The sequence below is a fragment of the Panicum hallii genome, chromosome 6 (genome assembly GCF_002211085.1).
Source record: "Panicum hallii strain FIL2 chromosome 6, PHallii_v3.1, whole genome shotgun sequence".
Taxonomy (NCBI): Eukaryota; Viridiplantae; Streptophyta; class Magnoliopsida; order Poales; family Poaceae; genus Panicum; species Panicum hallii.
In genome coordinates, this window is record NC_038047.1 from 41,914,692 (window position 1) to 41,928,946 (window position 14,255).

A 14,255-nucleotide genomic window follows, 5' to 3' on the forward strand; every position below is an offset into this window, starting at 1 on the left:
TCCGGTGCAACGCATTCAGACTCGCACGGCGCCGGCGCGGGCGCGGGCGTTACGTAAGCTGGCCATTGGATCGGGAGAAGGCTATCATTGGGTCGTAAACCCCGCACCTCTCTTTCTCTCTCTCCAAGACTTGAACCAGCCTACTACGTAGTATACTGGTGCTCCTAGATGGTAGGCCGCGTCGGAGAGAAGTCAAAGGTTACAGAGCTTGGCTCGATTAAAATAGCGGCCAGGTCAACCCGGGCGATTTGTCAACCCCATAAAATAAAGACCGCTACCGGCTAGGCGGCCGATGTCAACTCCGGCCGGCCGGCGACCTTAATGTGGAGTACACGCTGGCCGCTGGATGCACTACGGCGGCGGAAGATTCTTGGGACGGGGACGGGACGGCGATGCCAGTCGATGTCGATCCCCCGGAAGCATCCGCCCTGGCGGTGCAATTGGCCAAAGCTCACCGGCGTACGCCCCGGTACAGGCTGCGACTTGCGACCCTGGGAACGCAGCAGCTGAGCTAGCTAGAAGAACTCATGTTCTTCGATCCGATGCTACTGCTTTGTACGGGCAGCCCGTACCGTACCGACTCGACCCCGCCGTACGTTGAAAAACCGAAAGCCCACAAAGGCGTCTCGGACGGGTCGCCAACTCTCCGAGGAAAAAAGTGCTCCTGGGCCAGTCGACCACCGTGCCGAGATGCAGACGCTCGAGATCCCGACGCGGCGTGCATGAGTGACCCGGCAAAAGGGAAAGGCGAACGACTGCGCGGCGCACGCAGGTGGCATCATGTCAGGCAGGGGCTCCTCCGTCCAGCGACCATACGCTGCTACTACGGCCCGGATCCAACCGTAAAAGGGCAAAAGGGAAAATAGTTGCCGTTTTTTTTCCGTTTACACCCGAACACCACCCGTTGAAAGGGAAAGAGCGAGAGGAGGTAGCAAAATAGCAGATTCCGACGCCGCCGCCCGACCCCGCGCCCGCCCCCCACCGTCCGCCGCCCGGCCTCCGCCCCCGCCCGGCCCCCGCCCGCCGCCCGGCCTCCGCCCCCGCCGTCCGCCCCCTCCGCCCGCCCCCGCCCCCGCCGCCCGGCCCCCGCCCCCCGCCCGGCCTCCGCCGTCCGCCGCGCCTCGGCCTCCGCCCCCTCCGCCCCGCCGCCCGGCCTCCGCCCCCTCCGCTGTCCGCCGCGCCTCGGCCTCCGCCGTCCGCCGCTCGGCCTCCGCCCCCGCCGTCCGCCCCCGCCGCCTGGCCTCCGCCCCCGACGCCCGGCCCCCGCCCCCCGCCCGGCCTCCGCTGTCCGCCGCGCCTCGGCCTCCGCCGTCCGCCGCCCGGCCTCCGCCCCCGCCGCGCCTCGGCCTCCGCCCCCGAATCCCCCAATCTCGCGCGGGGTCGGGCGGCGGGCGCCGGAGGCCGAGGCGCGGGGTTGGGCGGCGGGCGGCGGGGCGGGCGGAGGCCGGGCGGCGGGGGGGGGGGGGTCGGAGGCCGAGGCGCGGGCGGGGGGCGGAGGCCGGGCGGCGGACGGCGGGGGCGGAGGCCGAGGCGCGGGCGGGGGGCGGAGGCCGGGCGGCGGGGGCGGAGGCCGGGCGGCGGACGGCGGGGGCGGAGGCCGACACATCAAAAGGGCAAATTTTTTTCTGGAGGATCCGAACATCTCGAAGGGCAAAATTTTTGCTACTTTTAGCAAATGGTAAAAATTTTGCCCTTTTGCTCTTTTGCTATATGGATCCGAACAGCACCTACGTCCGATCGATGGAGCAACATCCATGGGCGCAGCCTTTTCTGCGTCCATGTGCCCGCCCTACGGGACACACCATCAGGATCAGGCACAGTGCGCTGCTGCAACTTTACTCGCCCCGGCGCACCTCCCCCAACCCAATGCAAACCCGACGTGGCGAGCCAGGTTGTGCCGCGCCGGGCGTACGGTCTCGCGGGAGATGATGGCACGGGCACGGGGGGTGAAAAGGGTGAAGCGGGTGGGTGGCTGGCTGCCGCCGAGGTAGTGGAGTCGGCAATGAGCTCCGCCTTTGCTCGCGTTCGGTTCGTCGTCCACTGTGCATGTGGATGCCAGATTTGCAGGCCGGGCGACATGGGTGCACCAGCACCACCGCACCGGCATCGATCACCTCAGGTCCAAAAGCCTCGCCCTCGCCGCGCCTTTCCACTTTCACGGACCGTCTCCGCGCGGCGGTGCGCCGGTGCCGAGCGCCCGAGTGGGATTCGCGCCACGGTGATCGGTGACCGGAACGCCCCGATCGATCTCTTTTGCCTATGTGGTCTGTGGCTGCCTGCCTGGCCGGTGATCACCAACCAGGGCCAGGCCGCGGTGCCGGGGCGAGACATTAGTGCCGCCGTGCAGCGCAGGACCACGCACGCACAGGACGGAGCCACGCAGCGGCAGCCGGCAGGGAAGAGGGATGGCCGGGGGCGTCCGGCGGCGTTCCATACCGGGGCACGATTGGATGGGGAGAAGGCAGGAATCCTCGGCTTGAATGCGGCTGTCGCGGCGCCTGCTCGTACTGGTGTCGCCTGCGACCTGCGTGCAGCGCACCTGGCCAGTGATGCCCGCGCCGCCGCTGCCGCGGCGGGCCTGACACCGCAGCGGTTGGGTAACGGCGCTATGCCTGCTGCCCCCGGTTTCGGGCGGCCGGTTTCCGCCGCGGCCGCGCCGGTGCCCACTGTTCCATTCTCCCCGTGCTGAAGAGACTGGGAGTGGGAGCAGACCTCGCGCTGCCTGGAATGGGAAGGGCAATGGCATCATCCTGCGCCATGACGGGCTATGCTGTGAGGCCTCCTGAGGGATCGGCATGATTTTTTTTCTTTCTTTTTGAGCAGGGGTCGGGTCGGCATGATTGGTGATAAGAGGAGCCAGAAGAGACGAGAGAGAAAACAACAGCGCCGTGCTCTGCGCATCTGCGGCCCGCTCGCCAGCCCCGGCGCGAGGAAAAGCGCTCGCGGGCGGGTGAAGGCCAATGGGCCATGGCCCAACCAAATTGGGCGGCCCGTGCGCCTCGGAGCCGGACGGGCTCCGCAGGCCGTCGCGATGGGGGGAGACTGAGTGGGCCGTCTCGCACACGAAACTTACGCCGCGAGGGCCTCCAACCCAAGCGGCTCCACGCTCGGCCCGGTGATGTCCAGCAACGCGCCATTTGCGTCTGATGCGAGCGTCCTCCATGAGCAACTCGCCAGAGATTGCTCTCTGCTACTTATGAAGGAACAAGAAAGTATCGAGCCATCGGCGACGGCGACACAAGGTTGTGTCATCAGCCAAGTCATTGATATGATCAGTCTAGCTTGAGCTGAATGGCTGATGCCGGGGTCTTTCTTGTTGGAGATCTGAAATTTTTAGTTTTTTTCCCCTACCTCTACTATCTGTGTCAGCCAGTATGCTTTCGTTCTGTTTGTTCTGCAGACGCTAGAACTGCTTTGATGTCCGGTTCTCCCACCTTAACTACTCCTGTGAACACTTCTCCTGTATCTGCAATTTTTCTTTCGTGCCTCCGTTCACTATCAGGCATGAGACAACGGTGACACTAAAAGAGGTCAGCCTACAGCAAAGATGCAGTGTCCTCAAGAGTACACCATTCAGACTACAAAGCATTTCGAGGTTTAGGTACAAGTTTAACAATTTGAGGTTAACAGGCTTCATTGCAGATGACAGAGCTGTTAAGTTAAGAATTCCCATAAAAACCTTTCTTACACATGGCGCTCTTGCAACGCTCGTATGTTACAGATATACTGACAGACACGTCAACGGTCAAAACAAATGCTACTACATCACACTAGCAATCAGTCAAAAGAAAACTAGAGGCACCTCCAGTCAGCGGCAAACTCGTATCCTTCTGAAGTTCGGATCTAGCTGTACCTGCAGAGCACCCTGCATTTGAGCACCCGGTCCTGGACATAGAACCCAGGCATCACCATGAGCTTCACCTGCGCCGCCGACGGATGGTTCTGCGCCTGCTGCTTGTCGAACAGCACGTCCTCCATGTACATCTGGTCGAACGCCCTGTTCTCCTCGACCCGCAGAACCGTCAGCGGTGGGCTGAAGGAGAACGCCAGCAGATGGAGCAGCCAGATGCACTTGGACGCCACGAAGAAGCATTGCAGCAGCTGCTCGGCCCACGGCCACGACCAGTTCAGGGTGGACACGATGCAGCTCATCTTCTGGTCGCAGAAGTGGCTGAAGTCCTCGCAGTGGTACTTGGTGCCCTTCTTCAGGACCTCGTTCCAGCTCAGGTTGCGCAGGGCCACGAAAGAGGCAAAGTTCTCCTGCCGGTCCTGCTTGGGGTCGAGGCATTTGGGTGACCCGTTCTTCTGGAACGTGCAGTTTTCAAAGTCTTGGTACATTGCTTGGTTCATCAGAGCTTCAAGGTGGTACAGCACTAGTTTCGGGTGCTTGTCGCTGAGCGTAATTTGGTAAGGTTGTAGGAGTAAATTTAGCTTATCTGATAGTCCATTGTCAGCATCCTCGACTTGTTGGATTAGTACCTTGCAAAACTGTTTTATGGAGAGACGGGCCTCAGATACTATCTGCAAAAACCCTTCCACCATGACTTCATGACTGACGGGCAAGGAATTGTCTTTGCCACTAACTGATCTAGTTGATCTCTTTGAGTGAGATTGCATGTTCTTCGCGCTCGTCGCTTGCTTTAGAGCTTTCTTCAGTTCCGAACAGTATGCTTCCAGGCTCACTAGCTTGGTAGTGAGTTCCCCTAATGATGATTTCACCTCTGACACTTCTTGCAGGGCAGCATCCCTGTGCTCATTGGCCTCAATGACCTCTTTCTTCAGGGACTCTAGTGAGAACACACCCCACTCCTTTAGAAGCTGCGACATGTTCTCGCATTCGATGGTGTTTGGTGACATGTCTGATTTCGGCTTCCTCTTTGACTTTGGTAAGAGCCACGAAAGAATATGTGGCCCTTTGTGCCTTGTCCGGGAGAAGGCAGCAGGGTGGTAGATTGACAGTGGCGCTGTGCTATTGAGGTTTTTCAGGGACTTGGCATCTGCTTCAGTGTCCCTACTGATAGTTGCAGGTTTGCAGGTATTGCATGTTGTAACAGCCTTAAACTCAGTTAAGTCTGTCATCCGGCTGGCTGACCTGAGCAAACTGTCAGCAGAGAGGGCAGGCTGAAGGAAGGATGGATGGTTTCTGCATGCCATTCTGTTCCGTAGATGCTCATTTGATGAAGAAAAATGTAGTTCGCTGTTTGATGAAGAGAAGGTATTGTGATTGTCGAAGTCTGAGAAGGCCACTTCATCTTCTAGGCCATCATGGTCCAATCCCATGCCGCTCCAGTTCTCAGATAGACTCCTGTTATCTTGGCGAATGTAGTTCGTGCCACCCAAGGGTTCTTCATCATAAGTCTGACGGAATTCATCAAGCAAGCAGCAAGGCTTCCGGTTAGAAGTTGAACTGTAATGGAAGTACAGAAGCATGAAGCAAAACGAGCATGGACCACGGGAAATAGTTGTACCAACAGGCAACACATTTAACACAACCATTTAACGTTTCAGACTTTCAGTGGACGCATGCTAGTAGCCTAGTACCAGGCTGATCATCAGTTGATTCTGCACATCGGCTTGTAGTACAGGAGGACCCTAAATAAATAAATAAATAATAAGTTGGCATTTTGCAGTTTCCATGGATAAAACCTTATTTTGATGTCCCAAGTTATTATTTGCTCCCACTTTGTAGCAAAGCAACATTTTCAGCCAACCAAACAGCTTAAATAAAGCTCGGTTTAATGCTGAGGGAATGGCTGGCTAATCCTACCAAACCGCATGAGTAGGATGCTCTTGGATGTTGACAGAAAAAAACATTAGGTAGCAAAATCAGCCCTCTGCAAATGTAAGTACAAAGAAAGAAAAAAAGGTTTATCTTCACAAATTCTTGATTTTTCTGCCTTAAGTAGGGACTAACTAAAAACACCAAGCAGACAGTAGATCCGATCCACCAGCTGGTTGATCAACCTACAGCTTTGCTCTAGTAGAATGAAATATGACCCACTTGGCTACCGTTCTATGCTTCTAGCTTCACTCCAACCAAGCTCCATCCAATAAATTGGAATCTACACCTAGAAATCAAGATTACCTCTGAAAAAAGAACATTCTCAAAACAAGAATAGCAATCGATTCCAGCACTAACTTAGCATCAAACGGCCACAAATTTGCCCAAACGTTAGCATGGAAAGGCAGAACATGCGAATCCAGCACCAAAGGGGCCACCTTTCACGCACGCCCTTGCTCCTGGTACCAAGAAACAGTATGCAACAGGACAAACAAGCGTGGTCGCAGGAAGCGCCAGAAGCTGGATGGTCCGCTTACCGGGGCGAACACGGGGTAGTCCTCGGCACCAGCGGAGGCCGGGCCCGCGAGGGCGAGGCCTGGCCTGGCGAGCGCCGGCGACGCGGCCGGCGGGAGGCGGATGACGGCCGGGCTCCGGCTGGCGCTGGCGTAGGCGCCGGCATTGGCGCCGCCCTGGAGGAGCGCGGCGTGGAGCGCGCGCAGCTCAGCCGCCTTGGCGACGGCGGCCTGGATGTCCTGGCGCGAGGCCGGGAGCGCTGGCGGGAGGTAGGCGGCGGCGGAGGAGGTGGTGGCGTCCGCGGCCATGGCGATGGCGCGGTGGTAGCCGGGAGCGGGTCAAAGGCCGCGCGCCGCGCCCTTGGGCTGGTGGCTCCGCGAAGAGGCGCGCTACAATTACTGCTGCTGGCGGCCGGAGGTCCGGAGGAGGGGGCGGCCTCTCGTCATTGGGGCCTGGAAATTAATGTACTGGAGACACTGGAGGGGAGTTAGGCTGTTAGAGAGGGAAGAAAGGAATAATGGCTTCTTGCCTTCTTCCTCCGGGTTGGTTGGCTGCTTTGCTTGGAGGAAAAAGAACAGCAAAAGAAAGAGGCGCATCACTCACCGGCTGCAGGTTGTGTGGGATTTCTTTTTTTTTTAAATTTGGCTGGGTGTGAGACCGACCCCATCCTCTGATTTGTTTTTTTGTGTGATTCAGGCTGCCAATGAAAGGACCAGCTCTGGATTTGGTGATGTGTGACCTTGTGCAAGAAACGGAAGAGTGCGCCTAAAGGCAGTGCCATCTAATGCACCATACTCTACTAATCTGCCATTGTCATGGGCATCTTGCTTTTAGTTTTAGTAGTTGGCAGGGGGATGCATCCAAGAATTCTCTTGTTCCTGTAGCAGTAACTGATGCCATCATTCCCTGCAGTTCCACTCCGATGAGTGCCGACGCTGTTCCTGTCACCGGGGCCCACATGTAAGTGGGAAGAGTCCCTCTGCGGTACGGCAGAGGAGGCTCGTCCCCGGTAAAGTAGGTGTGGCAAATGAACACTGCAGAACGCGGCGATGACAGACACTGGCTGCATCTTGCGCAGTGAGCTATGATGAGGCCGCTGAACGGGCTGAAGCTTTCTCAACGTAGCTCGTCCGGCCTGCAGTGGCAACTGTCGCTTGTCATCGACAGCGCCAGCAGCCGAGGCGGTGCCCACTGCCCACTCGGCGCACGGCCTCGGTGGATGGCGCTGGCGCCCACATCGATCGGCAGCGACGGATCGATCCCGCCGCCCGCTGTGCGTGCGACCGTGTCCCTCGACTCGCGGGCACGCGTGCCTCGGGGGATCATTGGCTCCTCTTCCCCCCTGTCCACGCCGGCCGGCCGTTTCATGACGGTGAGGGAGCACCGGCCGGCAGGTGGTTTGCACGCCGGCGAGCCCCCAATCAGGCAGGCCGTTGCAATTGCAAGCCGTTCGGTGGCCCGGCAGCTTTGGGACACAATCAACGTTGTGAAAGCGTCCAGCATTCCTTTCAAAAAAGAGAGAGAGAGAAAGCATCCAGCATTAGCTAGCGCTTATCATCCACTGTCCGCACGGAGGCTAGTAGGCTACGGTGTGCCTGTTTGGTGGCAGCACGATGCGGAACTAGCCGTGACCAATCATGCATGGCATGTGTACAAGCTGCAGGCCGGCCTCCCCTGCTCACGAGTACCCGACGACGACGGCGTTATTCTCACTTCTCAGCCAGGCCCTACTTGGCTACTGTAGGGTTTGTGCTCGGCTACTGTATGCTCACGAGCGTTGTACGCACGCAGGTGGCGCGATTTGGGGTTCGTCTTCATCTGATATTCGAGGCACAAACCGACCTGTACCTACTTGTCTTGTTGTACTAGTATACACACGCGTAGGCCCGTACCTGGTGTGCTGCTTCTTCTCTGGGTCGAGCTGCAGAGCGTGCCGTGGATAGGATCGTGGAAGAACAGCTCTACTGTGGCACCGGGCAGCAGGATGAGTGGTAGCCTGGTAGGTAGGTGATTGGAGAGTTCGAAGGCTGTTGTGGTGGTACATGGCAGGGGGATGTCGTCTGCCTGAAGATGATCCCGTACCGCTAGTTTAATCGGTCTAAACCCTAGAAATACCGTCCAATCCAATGATACCTCCCACTAGCAGCAGCAGCAGCAGCATTAGCATTAGCATCCTGCACCTCCTAGGAGACAACGCTTTTGCTTTGTTAAATGGAAGCAGCGATCGAGCGAGCAGGCGTGCTTTGTCGGAGCCGGTCCGGTCCGGTTCCGGGTAGTGGTATTCAACGAGAAAGCAAAGCGCCATGGCCGCCCTGACGGAGCGTCGCGGAGGCGTGCGATCCACGGGCGCGCATGTGAGCGCCCCGCGCCTGTGTCTGGGCTTTCTCTGGCTGCCTCTGAAGAAAAATTGGTGGAAAGAACCCGCTGGATCGCCGCCGTCGTCCCCGATAGGCAACCTGGCAAAGGTGAAGAAGGCTGGTGAGTGGCGTTGCGTGCCTGCGTGCTCTCGAGTTCGGAAAAGCGCCCGGCCATGGCAGCCGGGCATGTGGGCGACCATCATCATCATCAGCGCGCGCGCGAGCACTTCCAGTTTCCAAAGCTAGAGAGATCTGCGCGGCTCGTGTGGCGTTGGGAACGGAGCGAGCGGAGTATGGGCGGGCACCGCGAGAAATCTCCGCCTGGGGGCGCGTCGCGCTCGTGCCGTCGTCGGCTGCGGCTTGCCAGAGCCCAGAGCCCGCGCCGCGACGCGGCGGCAGCCTTTCGCCACGGCCGAAACGCACGGGAGCGTCGTCGCGTGGATGGGAGGGGAGGGGGGACCGCGTCGTGGCGTGCGCGGTGGGGGGGTGGGAGTGGTGGGACTGTGGGAGCGTGGCCTGGGCGGGCTGGCATGGCAAGGCGCGGCGTGGGCGCCGGGCGCGACCGCGGCCGCGAAAAGGCGCGTGGTGCATCGCGGCTAGGCTTCTTTTCCCCGTGGCCCGTGCCCGCGCGAGGCTGGTTCCGACGGCGACCGGGCCTGGCCCAGTGGCGGCAGCGCCGCGACGGAGGGCTGACACGTCCCGCCGAGGGGAAGATGCCAAAGCAGCCAGCGCGGCTGCCGACTCCGCTTTCCGCTGCGGCGGCCAGCTTTTGTCCACCCCCCAGATCTCACTCCCTGCCCGAACCTACCTCGCTCGCTCGCTCCCGCTTCACTTCCCCGCGCCGCTGCCGTCTGCGACTCGGCGGGCCTGCGGCTCTGCCGCGCGACGCCGCCGGCGGGGTGTTTCCGTTCGGCTTCTTCTTTTTTTAAGAGAAACCGGGTTTATGTTCCATTTATGGTAGTTTTCAGCGTACATCTTACAAAGACAACCTTGGAAGCAAGAAAATTACAAAAAAGCCCTTGTAAGAAGCTCCCGGTTGTTCTGCTCGCCGGCGGCCGGAGGAGATGCCCTGAAGCCGACCACCAACCCAACGAAGCAGCTTCAAAGTTTTGAAATGGCCCCAGGAGAAGCACGTCGGGGAAACCAACATGCCGTGAAGTCGTTGAACGTGCAGGCCAAGCAAGATGGCTGCGGGCGACGCATAGGCGAAGCCAACTGATTACACCACCGGGTAGAACTGCTAACTTTGTATCTGGCTAGAATTTTAATATAATCCTATCCTCCACATTAAATAAGGTTGGGTAGGGATCCTCTCAAAATACAACAACATTTAAGATAATACAAACCACCACACATGACGTAGGGTATTACGCATATTGTAGCCTGAACCTGTCTAAATCTTGTGTTTCTTGCACATTCGAGTTTCTGATCTCGGGAACACCCCATCTACGATCTACCACCTCGGGGATATCTCTCAATGGATTCGGAGGTTAAACACCAACACGACCACCGCCGGCGAACTGAGGATGAGGATGAAACCGTCGCCGGCAGGAAGAAGAGCACCGCCCACAAAGCCGGGGGAAGACGATCTTCCAAACGAACAGCAACAACCTGTAACGAGGAGCAAGAAGAACACGAACCGACTACTGCCCATGAACCAAAGGGGAGCGAATCCCATGAATGGAGGTTGGGGAAGGAAGGGAAAGAATCCGCTCGGGTGGAGGCGGCGGAGGGGGAAGGACTGACTTGATCCACGGCAAGAATGAACAGATCAAACCGCTTATTGAACCCCAACCCTAAGAACCAGCCGATGGCCAAGACGACGGCCGTAGCTGAGACGATGACGACAACCATTGCCAAGAACCAACGAAAGTCAAGGGGAGGGGAGCCCATCCGAACAAGCAAAGCACACACAAAACTTAGGCCATGTTTGGATGAATGGGAAAGAGAAAGAGAAAGTGCAAAACTTTTGCTCTTTTGCACTTTTTTTGCACTTTTGGATCCAAACACCCCAAAGTGCAAAAGGGCAAATGCTACCGTAATTTTGCTAATTATGGATTAATTAGGCTTAATAGATTCGTCTCGTCATTTAGTCCTCATCTATGTAATTAGTTTTTTAATTAAACTATATTTAATACTTCTAATTAGCGTCCAAACATGTGATGTGACAGGAGCAAAATTTTTGCCATTTGCCCTTTTGCTATTTGGAGGTGGATCCAAACATAGCCTTACTTAATATATATATATAGGAAGTAAAAAAGGACCGGCCCACCCCCCCCTGTAGGATCACTGGACCAGTAAAGAGGCCTAGAGGGGGGGGGGTGAATAGGCCTGCAAAAACTCAACTCCAAATTCTTGTTAGAGGAGAGTGCGGCACTGCCGTGCCGAGTGTGGCACTGCCGTGCTCAGACAGAACACAAATTACAGAATTCAAAAACTGCTGAAACAAAAATAGATCGAGTTAATTCCTAGGCTTCCTGCAGGTGTCAGCAACACATATATGGAACTAGAACAGGGAACACCGCAGTAGATAAATAGATCGGCCTCAAACCTTGAACAAGAACGAAACTAACCAATAAAGTAAATCAGCACGCAAGACAAGGATTTATCCCGTGGTTCGGCGTCGCCACAAAGGCTGGCCTAAGTCCACGTTGTTGAGGCTGCCACAAAAGGCTTGGGCTTCACCACAAAGGTCGGCCCTTCCTCGTTCTCAAGTCAAGAGGGTGAACTCTTGAGATGAGGGGTGATTTTACTAGCTGCAAAAGAATGTTACAGACCTCCCAAGGCTGCCACACGAAGGGGCAAGCTCGAGGGCGACCACTAGCCGGCTAGGAGTGAACTCCAAGAGTAACAGACCCTAGATCCGCCGGCCAAACGTGAACCAAATGCTCTTTTGAGTGGGGGAAACAGTAGATCTGCTCTCCAATCGAAGTTTGCTGCCTTTTCCCTCAAGATTTGGTGGTGGGATGTGGAGATCCGCTTGGGGGAAGAGGTGGGAGCAATGGAGGAGAGAGAGAAGAGCTCTGGTTCTGTCTTCTGCGAATATGAACGTTGGGAAGCACTATTTTGAGGTCTGTAACCGTTGGGGAATTTATACCCCTCTGGTCCCAGCGGTACATTAAGTGCAGCACTGCCGCACCAAGGCGCGGCACTGCCGCACCCATCAAAACAACTCTGCTGAATGTGAAATTTTGCTGGCTGTTTTGGTTGAGTATGAGGATGTGGTTTTCAGAATTTGAGCATTTGGTTCAACAGTTGGACAGTAGTTCTTGGATCCCTCTTTATAGTACGGCTTTCCTTAAACTCAATATTCAAAATATAAAATAAATTAAGCCTTCATGAGTCAAGATAGCCATCAAATAGATTTGGGGGATCCTCCAACCTGTACATCATCCTCTTTTTAAATTACCTGCATGTCATCTCGATGAATCTCATTAGTTCCCTAATTAGGTGGTCATCAACGCCAAAACCCACAAAGAGCTTGATTGCACTTACAATCTCCCCCTTTTTGGTGATTGATGACAACCCAATTAGAGCTTACAAAAGATATAAATTATAACTGAGAATTTTCGAGAAATGGATGTAGGAGCCTCCCCCTAAATATATGAGTTGGATTTGAATTCCAATTTTGACATAAAGGTCAAAGTTCATATATTTAGATGTGATTTGGGGCCTCCCCCTACATCCATGCCTGCTGTGGGGTGCTGAACACTGTGTCAAAATAACAATACGTGATGCATGTGACAGTTCAGAGCATAATAGGATCTGCCTGTTGCAATGGGGTGCAGCACTGCTGCACACAGGTGCAGCACTGCCGCACTCATATGCATCAGTCAGATCAACAAGAAAGATTTCTCAGCAAGACATATATGAGAGATAATATCTCTAGCATAAATATGAAGTACGCTGCAGCACACAAACACATGCATGTCCTTATCCGATACAAATAGAGTCATATAGGTAGTAATATTACACAAATAGAGTTTTGATCGTCTCTCAAACTCACAACCTAACATCTGCTCTCATCGGATCTGACATGAAACGCAGCTGCAGCATGGACACATCATCGAAAAAAGGTTTGACCCCTCTAATTTTCTCCCCCTTTGGCATCAAGTACCAAAAAGAGAAGAGAATATAGAGGAATCACTCATCATCATCATCACTGGAATGTTGTCCTGAGTCACTGCTCTGCTCTGTCCCAGAAAAATCAGGCAACTCAAACTGAGGTGGGACAGGAGCAGGTGGAAATGGTGCAAGCCCAGCACGCTCTCTGGTCTGTCTGATTGACTCTCTGAGCTCCATCCTGGTGTCATAGGCTGTCTGAGAAGCATAAGAGCAATGTCCAAAGATAGCTCTCATCCAAGCCTTAACAGTGCTACTCAGTCCTCTGCCACTGCTCCTAGAGCGAGACCTAGAGTGAGAACTCTCGGGAATGTCCTCACGACCCCTGGAGGTGCCACCAACTGTCTCTGTGGCTGCTGCATAAGACTGGGTCTTCTCAATATTATAGACGGTGTGGAAACCATCCTTAGGAAAAATATAACCAGAGACCCTCTCAATCATGAACATAAGATAGGGAGCATAGGGCAGACTCCTCCTAGCATCATCCATAGCATAAGCTAGCTGCACCCAAATGAACCTACCAACATTGAATTTCTCACCATCAGGAAAACGAGCAAGCAAGTTCCTCACAAAACCACAAATATCTGAAGCTGCTCCATCCTTAGGATCAATGGTGTTCCTCAGAAGGTTGTTCATGACATAATAGTAGCTTTTCAGACCACTCCTCTTGCCATCTGCCTGGTTGGGGTCTCTCCAACAATGGCTAATGTCACTGATCCTGAAAGAATTATCTTGGTGAATTCTGGAGTAAGTCCTGTGCATCTGCCCAAAACCAAGAATCTGACAGAAAGTGATAAAGCTAACACGGTAATGTCTGCCATCAGTCATCCAGTGGATCTCATCTGAATCTCTGTTCCAAAAGTATGTGGAATGAAACTGAGCAAGAATTTCCACATTCCAATTATACCTGAAACCCATGATGTTAGTCAACTCATATTTTTCACAAGTGTTAATTGCAGCATTGAACTCGGGTTCATTTTTGTCTCTCATAGCTGCCCAGTCAATATAGTGCATCTTGCAAATCTTACTCTTCTTACAGTCAAAAATGACAGAAGCATAGAAGTTGGAATGGAACCCATCCCAAAATCTATGATCAACAACTAGACTCTTTGGATTTGTATAAATATTGATCTCTCTAGCATCTGCCACTTCCTTGAATTTTCTGTAATAGCTTTCAAAACGGTGATTTGCTGCATTCTTTGGAGCTGTGAGGTTAAATTCTTCTGTCCTTAAGACCATGTATCCAATGTTAGCATTTGCAAGGTGAAGAGGAGTGCCTTGATCACCTTCAGAAGGGATGGTGTACCCAATCTGCTGCTGTAAATCCTCCTGATGCATGTTCTGCCTATGAGTTTCCCTGTCAACTGACTCTCGAGGGGCTGCACTGCTGCTGGATCCCCTCCCCCTGCCTCTACGAGCAAGCTGCTTTCTAATTGGCTTTCTCTTGCCTCTCTGATCATCTCCAAGTTCCATCTTTTCTT

The 14,255-nt window shown here is 54.9% G+C and overlaps 1 protein-coding gene across 3 annotated transcripts; it reads right to left on the bottom strand.

The window, feature by feature from the left end:
* Positions 1-3,608: 3,608 nt before the first annotated feature.
* Positions 3,609-6,834, bottom strand: LOC112896434 (IRK-interacting protein-like). 3 transcript variants are annotated; one of them, XM_025964400.1, is made up of 2 exons: positions 6,319-6,834; positions 3,609-5,358 (listed from the first exon to the last, which is right to left on the bottom strand). In XM_025964400.1, exons 1-2 carry the CDS (start codon positions 6,601-6,603, stop codon positions 3,844-3,846), a joined length of 1,800 nt encoding a protein of 599 aa, XP_025820185.1. In that variant the 5' UTR covers positions 6,604-6,834; the 3' UTR covers positions 3,609-3,843. The 3 variants fall into 3 exon arrangements, with proteins under 3 accessions (XP_025820185.1, XP_025820187.1, XP_025820186.1); XM_025964402.1 differs by lacking the exon at positions 6,319-6,834 and adding an exon at positions 5,494-6,174; XM_025964401.1 differs by lacking the exon at positions 6,319-6,834 and adding an exon at positions 5,469-6,174.
* Between the last annotated feature and the right edge of the window lie 7,421 nt (positions 6,835-14,255).